General features: G+C 41.6%; 1 protein-coding gene across 2 annotated transcripts in view; it reads right to left on the bottom strand.

The window, feature by feature from the left end:
* The window catches only part of rbfox1 (RNA binding fox-1 homolog 1), a 275,224-nt gene extending 260,389 nt beyond the window's left edge, over positions 1 to 14,835 (bottom strand). Inside the window, exon 1 of one of the 2 annotated variants that reach the window (XM_051941397.1) lies at positions 14,703 to 14,835. Coding sequence is in view for 1 of the 2 variants with exons in the window: in XM_051941396.1 (XP_051797356.1) it covers positions 14,703 to 14,712 (10 nt within the window). In the remaining variant the exon portion in view is untranslated. The remainder of the gene's footprint in view (positions 1 to 14,702) is intronic. The other variant, XM_051941396.1, reaches the window with a different exon arrangement.
* Positions 14,836 to 19,472: the final 4,637 nt, after the last annotated feature.

The raw sequence follows: 19,472 nt of genomic DNA, 5'->3' as shown, positions 1-19,472 counted from the left end.
AATATATTTTTAATTGCTTGCCATTTCACATGAAAGGCTTTTTATCTCCCCTGAGTTGGTCCCAGAAAAGCGGAAATCATTTGGCCAAGGTGAAGATGCCAAGAGGAGTTTTGCAGCGAAAACTTTCACCGTGCTGTGAAACATGCAAGGACCCATGTTTGACGAGTTCCTCAGTAATGCGAGTCCATCATCAATCAATCAGTCAGTCAGACTTTTTTATTATAGTACTCTTCATACAAATAACAGGTCAAATAAATGCTTTACAGATGAAATCAATAAAAATTCAGTAAAGCTGTAGAAACAACCCCCTACCATTAACATCATGGTTTAAATGATCTCAAGAAGACAGGGATTGTGGAACTGTGGAAACACTATCCTGGATGGATGGATGGATGGATGGATGGATGGATGGATGGATGGATGGATGGATGGATGGATGGATGGATGGATGGATGGATGGATGGATGGATGGATGGATGGATGGATGGATGGATGGATGGATGGATGGATTGATCCACATGAATGTCAGGAGTCAAGGTTTCCCAGCAGAACGTTGCATTATAAGAAGATGATCGATGGTATTCACTCCACCTGTCAGTGGTCATAATGTTGTGGCTGATCGGTGTATGTTCAAGTGAGTTTCTGACAACATCTCAGCTCTGCAAACGCCATTATCTGAGGTAGACCTTGAGATGAAGTTAAAAAAAAATTCTGGGGTAAAGGAGCAAGTCAACATTGATTTGGCATTTCTAATTCAACACCTGAGCTCAGCTTGCATCTGAACTAGTGCTTGTCCAAAAACATGGTAATCTCAGGAAAAAAATCAGAGCAGTCAGCAGCCGTGTGAAAAGGAAACACCACGAATCCACCTGTTCCTTTGGCAGAGGCGTACTTGTTCAGGTGTGCCGCTAAGCTGCTTGTAATTGGAGATACGCATCTGTGAACCCCCTTTTCCATTTCCCTCTTGTCTGTCACTCACTCACACTCGCCGTCTCTGCCTTTCCTTGCTTTTAATTTTCTCCCGTATTTTTTCGCTTAGCTCACCTCACTTTTTTCGCTCGGCAATCTATTTTTCCCGCACCCTTCTATCTCCATGTCCCTCCTCATCTCTCCGTCTCTTTGTGGTGGTGGGTGGCGTATGTGTGCCTCAGATTAAGTTTGGATTAGATAGGCCAGAGAATAGACAGCTTACTCTTGAAGCTTGAGGGAAAGGTGGTGGCAGAATAATGATGAGACCGCAGAGATGGAGGACTACAGCTGGAGGAAAAGGGAATAAAGTGTACAGCCGAGGGAGCCGTCTTATTTCAATGCATATTTTAAAGTACTGAAAATCCAGCATGAACTCTGGGCAGGAAGACGTCTTCTAATCAGTGGAGTGGCATTCCTCATGATTCACACTACAGAACACAAAAGAATGTGCAGTACGAGTAGAGATAAGAAATGGAAGACTACCACAGTATAAACAGTCTGGCAAAATCTCTGAAAGCCAATGCATTTCTGTTGTCTTGCAGTATTTATTGTCATAGAGTACCAGTCTGATTCTAACAGCTTTCTGTACTGTAGAACAACTTAATTTCTAAAGACATCAAAACTACACCAATCAGGCACAACATTTAAACCATCCATCTAACATGTAGCCTACTAAGGAGCAGAACAACACTTTATTGCCAGATCTAATCCAAAGGCATGCCATTTGAGAAGACAGCTAATCCAGAATTTTCACCCAAATGGAGCATGTAATTCGGAGGTTTACATCAAAATGCCGCTCACAGCCCTCTTGGAGACAACAGGAGGCAATCCTGAAGATAACCACACCTCTAGGAAAGGAACATTACATCCTTTACTGTCCTCCTGATCTTTCTCACTCCCAGAACTTTCTAAACAAGAATAACCAGAAACGTTTTAATCCCAAAATTTAAAAAAAAAAAATCAACATTACTGGAGTGATGATCCCAACATCTGGACTCAATCTGTGATACCAGGTTGATCAGAAGCATTATTAAAGAACTCACATTTGAAGTGCTTGTGGAGGGCATACGTGAGACACAAACACCTCCTTGTCTGTGAGGCTTGGATCCTCAGTATATGCACCGATCAGGCATAATATTATGACCACCTACCGAATATTGTAAGGGTCCCCAAAAATGCTCTGAACCCCAGATTGCTCTTTGTCACACAGAGAAAGAACTGATCTTATTTGAAATTGTAAAATCTGCTATTTGTCTTGACATGCAGTAGCTGATCTTATGACATGATAGAGATTTTTGTGACTTTTTTTAACTGAAAATGACTGTGAAAACTGGTGAAGAAAGTAGTAAACATAATCATTTTATCTGTCCTCCTAACATACATTGCCCCAGTGTGTACGAATACATAATAAGTACAATTACAAAGCCTCTTTCTCATGATTTATTAATTCGTCCACAACCTGCAGGACCAAAGGATCTGCTGCCAATGTCCCACTGCCAGACAGTAACTCTGCTAGAAACAGCAGAGAAGATAAAAGCCAGAAAGAAAAATCAGGTCGGAAAGAAAACGATCTTCTTCTAAGCCAAGGTGTGAAATCCAAGTACTAGCAATCTGTGTAGCATAGCCAAAATAATTGCCACACAGTCTCATAGCACTTTGGAATACAATTACTGCTTTTTATGGCACTTTACAGAGAAACCATTGACGCTTCACTTTTTACTATTCACATTCTGCATTCACTGACAATCCATCCACTTACATTTGTGTGCATGACACCTCCATGCTGACCCCACATTCACTTCACTCAGCTTTTCTCTCGATCTTTTTCATGTGTCTCGCTTTCTGAGTTTGGCTCTCTCTCCCTTGTGTCTCAGTCCAATTTGAATATCAAACACACGTCTAATCTCCTCATTCTATTATTATCTCAGGTAGACTGCAAGCGACAAAGTGTTCGTAGCTTTGGAGTATAAATAACCGCTGTGGCATCAATAGAGACCACTGGTGGAGCTGCCTGTCATTAGAAGGCCTCTTGGGTATTTGGTGACAGTCGGGATGGAAAAGTGGGTGATGGCGGTAAACGTTGTGATGATGATTTAGTCAGGAAAGAGTAAATGCTCGTTACTGTGGACTGTTATTCACAGATGAGCTCTCTTTCTGCATCATTACTTTATTTTTATCCCAGTGACTGGTTTTATTATAGTGTGGCCGATGCGTTCTTCCTAATTCTTTTCTAATTCAGTCAGAAAGGTGGCAGACTTCACCTGCTAGTGAAGGCAAGGTACAAAAGAAAAGCGCACCATTTTTGGTGGTGCTGAGGCTACGGACAGCGCTTCATTTATGAACTGAAAATAAAATCCACTTGAGTTAAATGGCTGGTGGAGGATCAAATATAGAGGCGATATTTGTTTTTAATAGCCTCAGCACATGCAGGCTGATTAGCTCGAAATGTAAAATAGCTTGAGCAGTAAAGGGGTCATTTACTTTACAAAAATCTGTGTATTATCTTTAAAATACCTGCATTTGGACTGATACCAGTGGTGGCCAATTACAGGTTTTCACATAGTCTAATCTGCATCCAGCAGATGTGCTCTGCCTATAAAAACCTCCCTCATTCCCTTCCGCTCTCTGACAGGAGCTGCTCTTCACCAGGGAACACATCGGCCGAATGGTTTTTGTTCCGTTGAGACTTTAGACGCACACATCTGCTCACATCCATACATGGTTTACACGATGACAAGCTAACACAACCACAGTTCACATTTTTTGACGCAGCTTTTGCTTTGTTTGGGGTTAAGATAAACACATTTTCTCAGCCGCCACCTCGCTGTTGCCTCCTTGTCTTTTGCGGTCTTGAGCCAAGCTGTAACAAACTCTATATAACAATTTATTGTAGCCTTTTTTGACAACAATTAAAAAAAAGAAATCAAAACTGACTCGCTCAGGCCAAAGTGAAAACAGTTTTCTGCAAAGTAGTATTAAATAACTAAAATTACAACGTGTAAAATAAGCAACTGCTGCATTAATACTCAACCCATTTAAAGTGACTCTCCTCACTTCGTTGTTCTGAATTTTGTTTCTCGATACACTGGGAAATCCTAGCCTAGCCGCGCTAGACAACCCACAGCAACGAATTTAATTCTCTGCCAGGGTGGGTCTAGTTACCCTCCATAAGGCTCGAGGTTGGATGCTCCTAAAACTGGCCAACCAATCACCATGAAGTGTAGAGTCAGAAGGCGGGTGTAACAAAGTGACGACAGAGGCGCGACGATTCTGACAGAAACAACCGGAAACAACTAGCCTAGCCGCGCTAGACAACCCACTGCAACGAATTTAATTCTCTGCCAGGGTCGACAACAAAAATGACAACAGTTGTTGAGCTCCATTAGCACCGACTCTGAATAATCTTTCTGTTAACATGTCTGTAATATACTTGAGCTTCACCCATTGACTGTATAAATAAGGCTTCACCGAACTACCGCATCCTCTGATTTCCAGTGCTCTAGGAGCCTATTCGTTGCGCTGATTGGTTGTATACCTACCCAATTGCTGCAGAGTGATTTGATAGACAACCTTTTAGCCCGCCTCCCTCCCTGTCGAGCGTTCCTAGACCCTTGTGCCGTCAGAAACATGGGTCTAGCACGGCTAGGCTAGGGAAATCCCAGAGTGGAATATCTTTTAAAACCACCACTACTTGGATTAAATCATTTTGACTTAGAGTAACTGTATTCTTTCCCTGCTTTAAAATAACATTCGAAAGCGCACTAATGGTGTGTTAGGTTTATTTAAATTAAACATAGTTTGGTTTGACACTGAGCCAAACTGTGGTACAGCTTGATCAAACTGCTACAGCATACACATCAACAGCAGATTAAATCTTTGATCATTTCAGTCTATTGGGAGTGTGCATTACTTCATTAACCTTAGTGTTTTTCTACAAGCCTGCACAGGCTCCCAGTTTTGACAAAGATAACATTGGGTCGAGCTCAGGATGGATCAGACAACATCAGAGTTATGTTATTTTTTGGAAATACTGTTTATTCCGGTCAATGTTTTCTGGATGCAGCACGAGTATTACTGCAGAGTTTCCAGTTTTGCTGGTTAAATGAAATAATATATGCAGTAGGGGTATCAGTCCATGCACAGAAATGATTTGATCATTCAAGTAAACAACAAACAAGCTAGAGTTAATGAGACTAAAGATAAAAACACAATTTATTACACTCAGCCTCTAAGTTAATGTAGATAGTTTAGTTGGGTCAATGCAAAGATACATCTGTTATTATGGAACAGACATATAAGAATGGCAGGTATTTCTTAAATGTAGAATAAAATAAAGAAATAAATGAAGAAGAAGAAGAAGAGGAAGACAAAGAAGAAGAAGAAGAAGACAAAGAAGAAGAAGACGAAGACGAAGAAGACAAAGACGAAGAAGAAGAAGATAAAGAAGAAGAAGACAAAGAAGAAGAAGACGAAAAAGAAGACGAAGAAGAAGAAGTGCATCTGTGTGTGTTACAGAAAGTATACAAACAAAATGAAACAAAATTAGAATGCTTAGGCCTCTCTTTGGTGGAATCTGGCCATTTAGACAGATTACATTTCAGACTGCAGTTGTGAAGAAAAGTTTACATACGTTTGTCAAGACTGATACAGTCGAGGAACCCTGAAATGCCACCAGCAGATACTAACTTAACTGGAAGTTAAGAACTTGAATTCAGTAAATTAAGCTGAGCCATATCTTTCCAAAAGTTGTCTTTTTAAATCTTTACAATCCACATCAACAGAATAAAATGTGGACACTTTTAACTACAATAAATAGTTCCTTTTCCATTGTCTGCAGTCTTGTATGAGCCCCAACCTCTCTAGATGAGGGCTCCTCCTTCTTACAAATATCAACGCAACCCCTGCTACGAACGCAGGAGGAAAACACCAAATAAACAAGCACAATTCTGAATGTTTCGTCAATCACAGTCAGACTGTGTTTACATATGACATGCACTTTACCATGAACACGAAAACACCAACAAAAAAAGAACAGCACCAGGCTTTTCCTCCAGTCTCACATCCAGGCAGCTGCTCTATGCTGAAGGAGTTTGTTGGGGAGAGAATGTGTACGCCATCTGGTCATTTCTTCAGATGGGAAACAGCACCGTGCGACTGCGCCCATCTATCAGACCCAAATGAGATGTCAAGGGTCAACCGCAACGCAGCGCATCTCCCTTTCTCCACAGGCTACCTATTTGTCACCACAAATGAGGAAAACAGCATTCTCTGGCAGGGTTTGACACGTACACATAAACACACAGAAAAACAGACACACACACACACTAATTAGAGAGCCCACACATCGCCGAGAGGCTCTCTCACACACACACACACACACACACACACACACACACACACACACACACACACACACACACACACACACACACACACATTTGGACACAACTTTGGACAGAATGTGTGGAAGACAGAGTACACATTACTGTTGTTTTAAACTCCCAGCTCTTCCAGCTACACATGTTATTAGGTCACACTGCCATTAGAGTAAATTAGCATGTGTTTGTCCATTGTTTTCTTCATAAACAAATGTGAAAACCTTGACAGTACATGAAGCTGTTTCCTGACGAGGCTCTAGCCTCACATCAGCATAATGAGGTCGAGGATTTGCAGTGTTATTTATCATGTTCACTTTGTTTTTGTGTCATAATAACATGCAAATAACTGCAAACTGCAATGCACTGTGCATCCTGACACCTTTCTATCAGAACCAGCATTAACATCTTCAGCAATCTGAGAAACAATAGCTCTTCTGTTGGATCGGATCACACGGTTCAGCCTTTGCTCCCCATGTGCATCAATAAACCTTGGCCGCCCATGACCCTGTCACTGGTTCACCACCGTTCCTTCCCTGGACCACTTTTGATAGATACTGACCACTGCAGACCAGGAACACCCCACAAGAGCTGCAGTTTTGGAGATGCTCTGACCCGGTCGTCTAGCCATCACAATTTGGAGCTCATCAAACTTGCTCAAATCCTAACCTGGCAATAGCCAGATTAATAATTGTGTAGTACTTGATAGTACTCCACAATATCAATCTGGGACCGCTCCATGTAAATCCGTTCGGAGTAAAGAGGCATGGATTGGACAATGCAACAGTATGTCCCACCTCTGACAGGTTTGTTTTTAGCCAATCGCGGGATCTTCACAACGAGCGGAGCCAATTGGTAGATTAAACTCCTACCAAAACCCGTAGGTAAAAAAGCACAAACATCTTTACCATCCAGAAATGCGCAAAGCGCCTCTCGTTGTTCTTCCTTCAAAGAAGCGATAGGAGATTCAGCTAAAACTGACTTAATAGCAGCATCTACACGATCGTTGTCCTCCGTTGCCATGTTTGTTTTGATCTACTGGTGCTTGGTGTCGTCGTCACACCCGGATATCCCGCCCCACACACGAATACTGCTGCGTGATTGGCCTGAACCAACTTGGTGTTTACGAAAAGTGAAGGCAGGAGCGGATCAAGATGGTTTCTTGAGAGATTTGTGAACTCACAAATATCGCAAGAAATCAACTTGCTGGCAAGGTTACTCAAATCCTTCTGACACATCAACTTTGAAAATGCTCATTTGCTGTCTAATATATCCAACCCACTAACTGGTGCCTGCCACTAAAATGCAACACATATTTCAGATTACAAACCAGCCAAAAACAAGAATGAATTTGAGCAGCAAGAGGCCTTTAAATGTGAAACAATAAGTACACATGAGGAACATCAGGAACAGATGACCTGCGATCAAGAACAAATTACAACAACAGATTCCAAAACAACCAAGCTCTCCATTTAAATATGATTTTACATTTTATTCTCTGCTCTTGGTGAAAAGCTCCCCATTATTTTAAGGATGCACTGTTATAAAACCTAACTTATAAGTTACTTCTTTACATACTACAGTAATGGCTGACGTAAACCAAACTCTGTAGTCATAGCGGAAAAGCACCAAAACGCCAAGTTTCATCATTTTTACATAAAGGTGTGCACAAAAGTTTACACACATTCATAAAGACCACACATATCAAAGCAATCCTATTCCTACAATTACAGTAATTTATTTGAAAAAGGAACAAAAGAACAATATTTTCAGTGAATGAGACTAAGAGACTACCCTACCATTTGCACACTCGACGTACAAAATCCAACAAAACAAGGATTTCCTCCTTAAACAAGCCGCTAAATTTGTTTCAATAGATTAGATTGGACACCATGAGAGAAACCTCTCATCTGAAGGAAAGTGCTAATAGTTATGATCCTGCTTTTGTTCCACACTGAGATGTGGCTTTATGTTGGACAATGTGATTGGGAGGCTGCATGTTGTCATCAGACAGAATTTTAACAAGAACACATCCAGCTTTATGTCTGTATTATCTCCTCATGTCGACAATGGCTAAAAATAAAAAAAAGACCTCACACTGGCGGAAGAATGCGTATGTCTGTGTGTACAGCATAGTGGCCATACCTCAGTCGAAACAGAACTGGCACTGACAGCTGTGGCAGTTCCAGTTATTGAGTCGATGGGTAATTGGTCTCACAGGAGATAAATAAGGTGGGAAATGCAGAAAAAGCCCTGCATTTAGCTTATAGCTGGATGATTTCAGCATCACTGTCTGAGATGGCTGCTATGTTGCTCCCATGAAATAACGTTAAGGGTTCACTGGGCTGTAACGAGTATATGATAGGTAAATCCACCAGCGAAGTTCATTGAAATTTACCACACACATGCTTTGACAGTATGAATGCATTATGTAAAGGTATTAAATCTGTAATTGCTCCAGTTTCTCCCATCATAAAAAAAATGTAATTACCTCAGACAGTGGCCATCATTAAACTGTTATTTTAAACATTCATTTTCAGGACTTACTAAGAAATTGAAAACATTACACCTCTTCCATCCATTGATTATCTATACACTACTTAATCCTCTGTAAGGTCGCGGGGGGGGGGCTGGAGTTTATCCCAGCTGATGCAGGGCGAAGGCAGCGGGCACCTTGGTTGCAAGTCTGTCGCAGGTCCACACCTTCGGATGATTTAGAATCACCAATTAATCAGCATGTGTTTGGATTGTGAGAACATGCAAACACCACACAGAAACACTCCAGGCCCAGGCCTTTAGATACTATTGAAGAACTGCTTGTGGAGCCTATGCTACGAAACAAGCTCACCATCTTCATGTGTCTTCATGTGTCCATGCGCGCAGTTCAGGTTTGTGCCGCGTTGAAAGAAAATGTTGCTGGGTTCGACCTGGTAAGACTGCTACCAGAAATGTTACCAGGGTGAGCATGTAATCGTGAAGTCAGTACGTTCAGTTGCCAACAGATTAACAGAATGGGGTGCCGTCTGACAGGAGCATTAGCGCTTTGACGCACAACATGGGTCAAAGGTGACCCATATTCAATGGAATATGGGTATCTTTCAACCCATGTTGTGCATCAAAGGGTTACAAATGTCATGCCACCACTACCAACCCACAATTATTGGTCACTGCAGTCCTCTCAACATTAGCATGTAGCACTTTAAAACACATGAGCCAACATATGAAGTCATTTTCGCAAACTATCTCATAGCAGTCAGCATCCTTTATTTAATGTCCAAAAACGCATCTAAATGTTCATGCGTTCACTGGTTGGTTACTGATTTGCCTTTCCATTCTTTTCCTCTCAAGGCTCCTACCTAAAATAATTAAAGGCGCCATGCACAGTCCCTGCATGGGAATGAAAAATCATCTGGCAATCTTTAGGGGAGATAGGGACACTTTAACATGATAAAACAGGTGGATGTTTAATAATCTGGTTTTTCTAGCCTCCTTCACTCAGGAAGACTAATGTTTCTTTTCAAATGCATTAGCATTTTGATAACCAGTTGAAGACCTCTTACCCTCTCCCTCTGCCCTTCCCAGAAAGATAGAGAGAGGCAGTCTGGGTTTTTGATGGTATGGAGTAAGTGGAATGCAGCGGAGAAGAGCAGGGGGGAGCTTTCAGGTAGATAAAGCTTGCTGATTCATTTAGTAAGGAAACTAAGACAGACTGAATGAAAGAAGAAGACAGGAATGCTAGATAGTAGCAGAGCAGGAGAGAGGTGTATAAGAAAATGTGGATGATCCAGTCACTTGCTGATGTAGAGAGTTTGCTGGAGGTGGCATTCCACCCCTCGGGCTGTCTGCGGAAAGCTTCTGCCCATTGAAGGTGGCTCTGCACTAATTATGCAAAGATGCGTGGAAAGCAAGCAGCAGCTTTTATCCTCGGGGGTCAGGTCTGGAAGCCTGTAATCCCCCACACCAAAACTGCAGTTTTTTAAAAAAAAACTTCTGATAAGCTTTTCTGTATGCATTGCACAGATCACACCTGACCGGGCTGCACAGCTCAGTGACCTAGATGGAGAAATAGAAAAAGAGGTTCTGATCCATCAGATGGGAGATCTGATCAGCCAAATGTCACCGCAACTGTTTCATAGACTGTCAACTGAAGTGTACAGAAGTCATCCCTTCCTACTGCAAACAGTGTATTTGGGAATTCATTTTTTCCCCTGTTTTGTGAGTTCATCTGTCATTGACTGTATTGTTTAGTTTTTACTCACAAGCAATGTTTGTACAAAAATATACCACACACATAGCTCTATTTTGGCTACTTAACTGGTATGAAACTCTTTTTCTTTGTGGGGGAAAATGTCATAAACTAATCTTCTGATAGTTTTCGTTGGGGACATTAATAGTGATTGCACTATTTCTGGACTGCATACAAAATCTATCCATTCTGGCAAGCTCTAGTGGTGTTTACAGCACTTCAGTTACTTAACCCATGAACTTAAAGAGAGTTTATTCCAATTTAGGTGTTATTTTTGTACTCCTAGCCTTGGTTTCATTCATCATTAATTAACAGTGTGCTATCCATTGTCACTGGGGAGATCTTGGCATACATAAATTACATATGCATTTTAAGACTGCAGTTTGAAATCGCATTAGAAACAAGAGAAGCTCTGTCACAAAAACAGCTCTACACTGGACACCAGAGGGGAAGCATAAAAGGACTAAAGACCTCGTTGCAGCAGACTATGGACACAAAGCTGAAGAACCAAGGTCACCAGCATATCTGGCAATTTTTGGAAACATTTGTAATAATCACATATTATTTATTAGTACTGCTTTAGGCTATCGATGACCTTTTAATGGTTAAAGATGACGGCATGTGCTCAGCTCTTGTACTCCGAGACCTCAGAGCAACCCGCATCCAGCAGATCTAGTCACCAGATTTCAATCCAGTAGAACCTTTGAGATGTGGTGGAAAAGGAGATTGGCATCATGGATGTGCAGCCGACAAATCTGCAGCTACTGTGTGATGCTATCATGGCACTATGGACCAAAATTTCAGAGGAATGTGTCCAACACCTTGTTGAAAGTATGTCTGTTAAAGGAACCTGGCTGAGAACTAAAGGGTGCAAAGTGCCAGAGGAAATCATTTCATCTGAGTCAGTGGCCTTTTTAATTCTTTTTTTTATTTCTTTGAATTGTCTCAATATTTGTTATATCTTTTTCCAACGCATTTTGTTTGTTTGGGGGTTTTTTTTGCACTAAATTGTGTTTTTCACTGTTTTAAGAAATCTAATGATTTTAGGATTTGTCTGTGTCATTTTGGTGCCTTATGAACCTCTGTGGTAAGAGTTGTCATTGGGAAATACCTGAACTTAACCTAAAGTTTATGGATGTTGCCCCTTTTTTTCCACATGCTTCAGTGGTTGTCAGTCAAATAATTCATCGATATTCTTTGTGTTTGAAGGAAATACCATCAGTCGTACATAATTACCTAGAGTACTCATGGTTTTTGTCCATATTTAGCTCATCTGCATGTAACAAAGGTCTTCATTTTCTGGGCTGAGCTGCTGCCGTTCCTGACAGCGTGCTCCTTTGTGGCAGCAGTAGGCACATTTTAATCCCCTGCTGGCAGACAAAAAAAAGGGGGTGGGTTGGAGGTCGGTTAGAGGGGTGGGTGGAAAAGAAGATGAGAAATATTCGCCACTTCCTGAGAGAGCAAGGAAAAAGGGTGAAGCCCCTTTAGGCTATATGGAGGAAGACAGGAACAAGCATGTCCTCTTGTTGACTTGACAGTAACAAATATTGAGAGGAAAGATTTTCACCTTGTAGAGTGAGGAGTCAGAACAGCCGGACTTTTATTCCCGCCGCAAACATATGAGCATATCAGAGAGGTTTGTCTGACTCTTTATAGTAAGGCTTTGTTTAGATCAGAGTACAACCAGATGTTCAATCAACTGACTGAAATAATAGTTTAATAGGGGCATATCGTGATGAATTATGGATTGGCCAGGAAAGCCGTAATATAATTTGATCGTCTCGTCACTGGCAAACAACTAACCGTTAACAAAATTTAATGAAATGCCCTATATTTACAAGCAGTATGCTCTAAATCATCAAGCACATGTTTGTATAGGTGTAAATACTCTATGGTCTATGGATTCAGAATGCTGTTAGAGCAGAAAGATTAAATCTGAAGCCTGTTTGGTTTATGCTGTAATTGATCAGGCATGGAACACTAATCTGACCTCACTGTCAAAGGAACAGAAAGAAAGCTACCAACGTGATGTGGAAAAGTTACTTTCTTTTAAATGGGCTGATAGATTAGATTGGGATATTTGGAAATGTTTTTAACAGGGTTTTCTCTTATCTTCCTGGCAGAGACTCCTTTCAACATAACCAATCAAAGCCTCAAAAACTAGAGACACCTCGCCTAGCCGCGCTAGACAACCCACGGCAACGAATTTAATTCTCTGCCAGGGTGGGTCTAGTTACCCTCCATAAGGCTCGAGGTTGGATGCTCCTAAAACTGGCCGGACGAATCACCATGAAGTGTGGAGTCAGAAGGTGGGCGTAACTAAGTGACGACAGAGGTGCGATGATTCTGACAGAAACAACCGGAAACAACTAGCCTAGCCGCGCTAGACAACCCACGGCAACGAATTTAATTCTCTGCCAGGGTCGACAACAAAAACGACAACAGTCGTTGAGCTCCATTAGCACCGACTCTGAATAATCTTTCTGTTAATATGTTTGTAAGATACTTGAGCTTCACCCATTGACTGAATAAAAAGGCTTCACCGAACTACCGCATCCTCTGATTTCCGGCGCTCTAGGAGCCTATTCGTTGCGCTGATTGGTTGTATACCTACCCAATTGCTGCAGAGTGATTTGATAGACAACCTTTTAGCCCGCCTCCCTCCCTGTCCAGCGTGCCTAGACCCTTGTGTCTTCAGAGCATGGGTCTAGCGTGGCTCGGCTAAGAGACACCACCTTTAAGCTGTATGACTTCACCGACTAGACCAGTTACAGTTAAGCTTGTATTCATCTCTTCTGTTTTGGAGTTATGACGTAGTATAATGGGCAGGAAACTGTGTGGATGTCGCATTAAAGTAGACCCTCAAGAAAATGTAATTTCATAATTTTATCCTTCTACACATTTTGCAAACGGGAAAGTTTGCCATTGATGTTGAAGCCATCCTTGAGTTACAACCAAAAACATGCTTTCTGAGATCACGTTGACCCTTGACCACCAAAAGCTATTAAATTCCTTCTTGAGTCCAAGTGGACATTGTGTCAAGTTTGAAGAAATTCATTCAAGGCACTAAAGAGATTCACAAAAATCAGATGCATGGATGGAAAATGCACAACATAATGCCTCCATCCACAGTTGTTTCTGGGGCGGTCCATTTTAGAAAGAGAAGATCAGTTTTAGGGAGCTAGATTGTAGCACACTGTCTGCGTTATCATTTCAGAGGACAGCAACTGCACCTCTGATTAGTGCTACTATGGCTTGTTCAGTACTTACTGATTATTCCTACAGCTGTGATGGTCACAGATCTTCCAGTATCCTTTTCCAAATTTTTGAAGTCTCACAGTCAGATTTTTCAGTTCCTCTGGAAAAATTTTTTTAACGTAAAGCCCTTGATCATTGTTCTCTATGCCTTTAAAATTCTATAGACCGTTTATATGCACTAAGACTGATGGTGAATCAGAGGTGTACTCAATTTTGTTTCAGTGATCACAGCCAGAATTTTCATCATAGTGTTTCCAAAGCATTTGTTTTAGGTTGTTCATAAGATGCAACAATCAGAGGTGATAGAATGTTGAATCATTTGACGCTGAAGTGATTTTGCACAGACGTACACTCACTGTTTGAATACTGTTGATGGCAATGCCAACAGATGCCAATCTTGAAATCTAACCAGCATGCTTGAAATTTAGCAGACATATCTGCTCAAAAAGAAGTCCCTTCATCAAGCACACAGATTTTTACTTCACTGAAACAAAATGGTAAAAACACAACTTCACCATAAATCCTGAATTATACAGGATGCCCTCATCACGCCCTCACTCAACCACAATGTACTCTGATCAACTTCAGTTACAATAGTGGACACTCAGCAGCCAGTCACCATCACTAATGCGTACCTGCTTACAAAGTAACATTTGTTTTTCTTTTCTTGCAGTGGCAGCGACCACACAGAATGGAGCAACCTGCGCCTACCAACATCTCACCTTCCTACTTCAATCTCTGCAGGCACACACAGGCACAGATAAAAGTAGATGAACTGGAGAGCAGCAGCAGCAACAGAGGGACACCAAAGGCATCATCCTAAGCTTTCAAAGAGCAGCCGCCTCTTCACTCACCTGGCTCCATGCTGTTGGAAGCTCCACGCTGAAGAGACGCTGACAGTCGCTGAGAGCTGCTCTCTGTTCCTCTGTTCCTCTCCACCTCGCCTTCTTATTGCCGCTTCCAGCCCTAGCAGTGGCTGTAAAGCTTGTCACACTGAGCTCTGCACACCGGAAAGTGAGAAACGCTGCGCTCAAAATAAAGTGACTCGACTGCAGAGAATATGAGAGAGAGAACTTTGCTGGCTTTGCCACAACGCTACACAACTGTGGTTAATTAATGTTATTTCGATTGATTTGCCATATTCTGCTTTTCTGCTAAGTAATAATAATATTTCCTATAGTAATACATTTGATTTAGTTCATACTTGATGCACTTGTCATATCCAAAGATTCTTTACAAGTAGAATGTCTGCTCTTTTTGCACAGTTATCAATGTCTAATATTGATATCTAATATGGTGTTTGTGGTCAGATCGTTTTATTCACTGATTAATTGGAGTGTGTGCCACGCAGGCGTGAACTAACCGTGACGTCATCCATTGGTTTCAACGCCGAGAAAATGAAGCCTGGATTTTGCTACTTCCTGGTCGCCATTTTGGATTTTTTGGAGCCAGTGACGTAAAAAGCGTCATCAAACAGACTGGACCGGAGAGCAACTAGGGGCAGGACCAGGTGATGGGACTGTCAATCAAGTATAGCCATGCCCTCTGGCTCCCAACTTTAATGATTTATTTAAAATTCAGTATTGATTTATTTTACGATCAGCCACCTGATCTCTCATTTTGACCATGAAAACTAACAGGAAAAAAATCCTGAGCTGTAGAAAATCAGTCTATCAAATTTTATTTTTCCAAAAATGAATTGGGGTCTATGGAGCAAAAGCTTTTTGGAGCCAACCCTAGCGGACGCTGTGATATAGCAAGTTTTTGACACTTCCGGGTGGGCTTCATTTTTGGAGCCAGATGCTACGTCCACTATATATACAGTCTATGGTGCCACGCCATCCATCCCTTCGTCTGCTTTTCCCTGGCTTCTCTTCCCAAACTGCTGTCAGATAAGTAGATTAGTTTCGGCTTTGGGGTTGACTTTTGTGGCTATCAATCCAGTCCATCTCCATATTTATTGTATTTATTTGCTAAACTTTATTTGCTAAACTTGCTTCTGTGTTTCTGCTCTGTCCTTATGCACTTGTTCAACCAGGTACCCATTCCCTTTAAACTTTCCTATCCTCCTCATACTCGTTTCTGGTTCATTCTCAGTCCGTGTTTATCTTGTCTGTTGAGATAAAGTCTGTATTGTGTGATAAACTGTTAACACTTCCCTCTGTTTCTGTGTCTCAGTGTCTGCGCTTGGGTTTCTGCACAAACCGTGACGGCAGGTGTGGTGCTCCCTGATCGTCTGCACACCTGAGGTTCATCTGCCTATCAAGACAGCAGTACATCTGCCCCAGTTCATCTCTCCACTGGCTGCCAGATCATTTAGTTCACACAGTGTGGAACTGCCATCAAGAACTAACCCTCTGTTCCAGTTTGTCTTTGTCAAATAGCTTCATCCTCCACAACACCAGACATTCCAGTGGTTTGTACTATCGAGCAACTTCAACACACCCAGGGCATCTTCTCGATACCTGGCTTCACTAAGGGGCCGTTTACACGAGGACCATCCTAACAGAAAACGCAGAAGTGGCGTCTTGTCATTTCACGTTTAGACGAGTGGTTTTGAAGGAAATCTGCGTATATACGGTGACTCTATAGTGTGTGGAATTCGGTTGGATATGCATGCCAGGCAGCTGGGTGGCGCTGTGATAAAACTCTGCCATGTCTACGCGCATGCTTACTATCTCCCTTTTCGGATCTCCGCCGCGGTAAATGTTCATGAATGGAATCTGTACAGATTCTGTACGTTTGTTGGTACGACTCCTGTAGTGTACATAGAGCTGCCAGAGTTGCTTGAAGGTAGGAAGGATGGAAATAATCACACATCTTTGTTTACGTCCTTGTACCGGCCGGCAAACCAAAACACGTATGTGACGTAATCGCGTACACGACGTGGTCAGATCTCGGCAAAGTTTTGCGTTTTGCTGTTTAGACGGAAACGTAACAGCGGAGCGTTTTCTACTTTTCCACTCTGGAGGCCGGTTTCAAATTTTTGAGTTTTCAAGCCCCCAAAACGCCGTCCTCATATAAACGGTAGGGTGTTTTGTTGAAATATTTTGCCGTTTTCACCTGCAAGCGTCCTCGTGTAAACGGCCCCTAAGAGTGCAACCACTCTGGCTGAGTGGCTCCATGAAGTTGATTTTCAACTCATTGAATTGAGACAGGTTTTCCCAATCTAGTTCTCAGCACATTCCTATAAAAGGGGCGGTGTTGACCCCAGATGACCAGTCGCCAACATGGAAAGTTGTCTTGGCACCAGAGCAGCATCTTTCATAAATTAAGCTTTCGTATTAGAAAGATTTTAAACACGATCCATCCTAAAAGCATCAAAATTGCATCTGCCAAAGAAGAAAGCGAGCAAAAAAACTTTGAATACATAAGTTGACAGGCTTGTCAGTATCATTGCTCAATCATTACAGCAGGAGTCTATCTGACTAATTACAATTGTAAATTGTATGAAATTATTGTGCTGCTGAGATGTGTTCCTTTTGATGGAGGAGACAATTCTAGCACTATTCCTTCAGGTACAACCCTATTAGGGAGAAAGTAAAATATATATATAGAAAACATAATAAGTCGAGTGAATTTCATACTATATAATCAATCAGTCTGTTGTATGATGTAACTGGTATACTAAACCATATGGAAATGTCTCTGGCATTGCTGGCACCAAACAGGCCAACAAAAGAATTGAAGACAAGAGGACTTCTGGCCATCAACTACATGTTTCACACCTTGATGGAAGACGTGTTTGGACCGCATTTATACAGTGTGGCATTTTGAATAACCGATTTGATAATAAAATACAATTCTATGATATACTGATTACTGCCGGAATGAGCAGTTGCTTTCTCTACTGTTGATGAGTAGGTATTGGTTTTTGCTGTCACTACCCAGTAACACATCGCCTCATGCAGAGGTAACAGTGACAGCAAACGTTCTTATGCACAGCATGCCCTCTGTGCTGGTCATGAATTAAAGCAACCATTTACTTCTATTATGAGGTGTCGGCCCTAGATGATGAGACGGTGTCCGTATGCTCCGAGAGACCTTTGGTGGCACTTTGGTGGCTTTTAATTTGCCCATCCAAACACAGATGAAGTGTGGACACTTGGCTGTAATTGATTTAATCTAGTCTGCTCATGTGACTGACAATATCGCGGGAATCATTTGCTATGATGACAACAGGACTCTGACTTCACACTGAAGACATAAGACTGCACCTTGAATACAAAAGACTTTTATGAAAAAAGGGGGAAGTTGAATGTTTAATTACAGTATAATAAGAAGTAATACTGTAGCTTAATTTATTTCTGTGTAAACAACTAACAAATGCAACAAAAAAAACAACAACTTTAAAGCAAAGAATGCCAAATAAAAGGGGAAAAGTAGGATTTTTAAAAGTTTTTTTCTCTCAGCCCTGCCGGTAGTTTGATCTTGGATAAAGTGTTCCACAACACCAGGGGGTTGACATGAGAGGATTTCTCCCTCCTTATGGTGGCAATGTCGTGCAACACGGCATATGCTGCAATTATTTTTGCATGCTCTGGGGATGCTCTCATCTCAATCCCAACCCTGGTTTTGGTAAGGGTCACACTGATTGGCATCGGGATAAGGGGTCATAAGGAGGGGCTGCAACCTGTCTCCAAGCAGCAATCCACTGAACAGCCCTAAAGATGAAAAGGATCAGCATCACAAATACGGTTTAAAGAGCATAAAAAAGCGAGGCACAGCTTCCATACCCTGCTTAAACCTGTGGACACACAGAGCAGGCTCCCTGAAGATCAAAAAGTTGTGGATGATCACATTCACTGTGTTCACTGATGGTCACAAGTCATCAGCAAATGCATTTATGGTAATCAAGACTTTCCCAAGATTGAAAGTAAGTCACTGTAGCATCAATGTTGCCTGAAATGGAGGCAGTGTGACACCATCTTGTGTGATTTCCTCTCATGTGTAACAAAAAGAACTGCGCTTCATTATCCAGACTACTGCTTTTTGTGTCCATTTCCCAACACGAGCAAACAACAAGTAGACCTATGCAGCTATCATTTAGACAATGACAAGAGGAATAAGTAGCTTCAAAACAATGACGCGTAAATGACCAAACATACAGCCTCTTTTTCCTATTAATGTGCAAACTAAATGCAAAATTTGCATTTTACATTTCATTTACTATCGCCACATTTAACAGAGCGTTGAGGCTGTGGAATGATTTTCCATTAACATCGCCTTCAAATTTTTAAGACATGATGGGATGGGATAGTGGGTGAAAATGTGTCAAACTGTGATTGGCGGTGCATGAAAATTTTCACATTTTCTGTTTAATTGAGGATTTTTTTATGTGTTGGTCAGATTTTGATCTATGAATGTTTGTTCTACTGACACAGTAATTGTGTGTGAGTGGGCGATACATGCATTTATATTACAGCTCTATTCCACACGTGATTTTTGAAGTGTTCAGTGACATAAAAACTGGAGATTTTAGAGCCACGTTACGGTCCAAGTGTGGACTGCTGTCTTCCCCTTGTCCAGATCTAGAATGTTTGGTGTTCCTTTTTACTGAACTGACGACAATGAACACGTAGCACACGCGGACCGTTCATGGAGCAGCTGCTGCATCGTGGCGC

The sequence above is a fragment of the Acanthochromis polyacanthus genome, chromosome 21, assembly GCF_021347895.1.
Source record: "Acanthochromis polyacanthus isolate Apoly-LR-REF ecotype Palm Island chromosome 21, KAUST_Apoly_ChrSc, whole genome shotgun sequence".
In the NCBI taxonomy this organism is placed as follows: Eukaryota; Metazoa; Chordata; class Actinopteri; family Pomacentridae; genus Acanthochromis; species Acanthochromis polyacanthus.
Note: the sequence above shows the minus strand (reverse complement) of the source record. Positions and strands in the feature narration are given on the sequence as shown.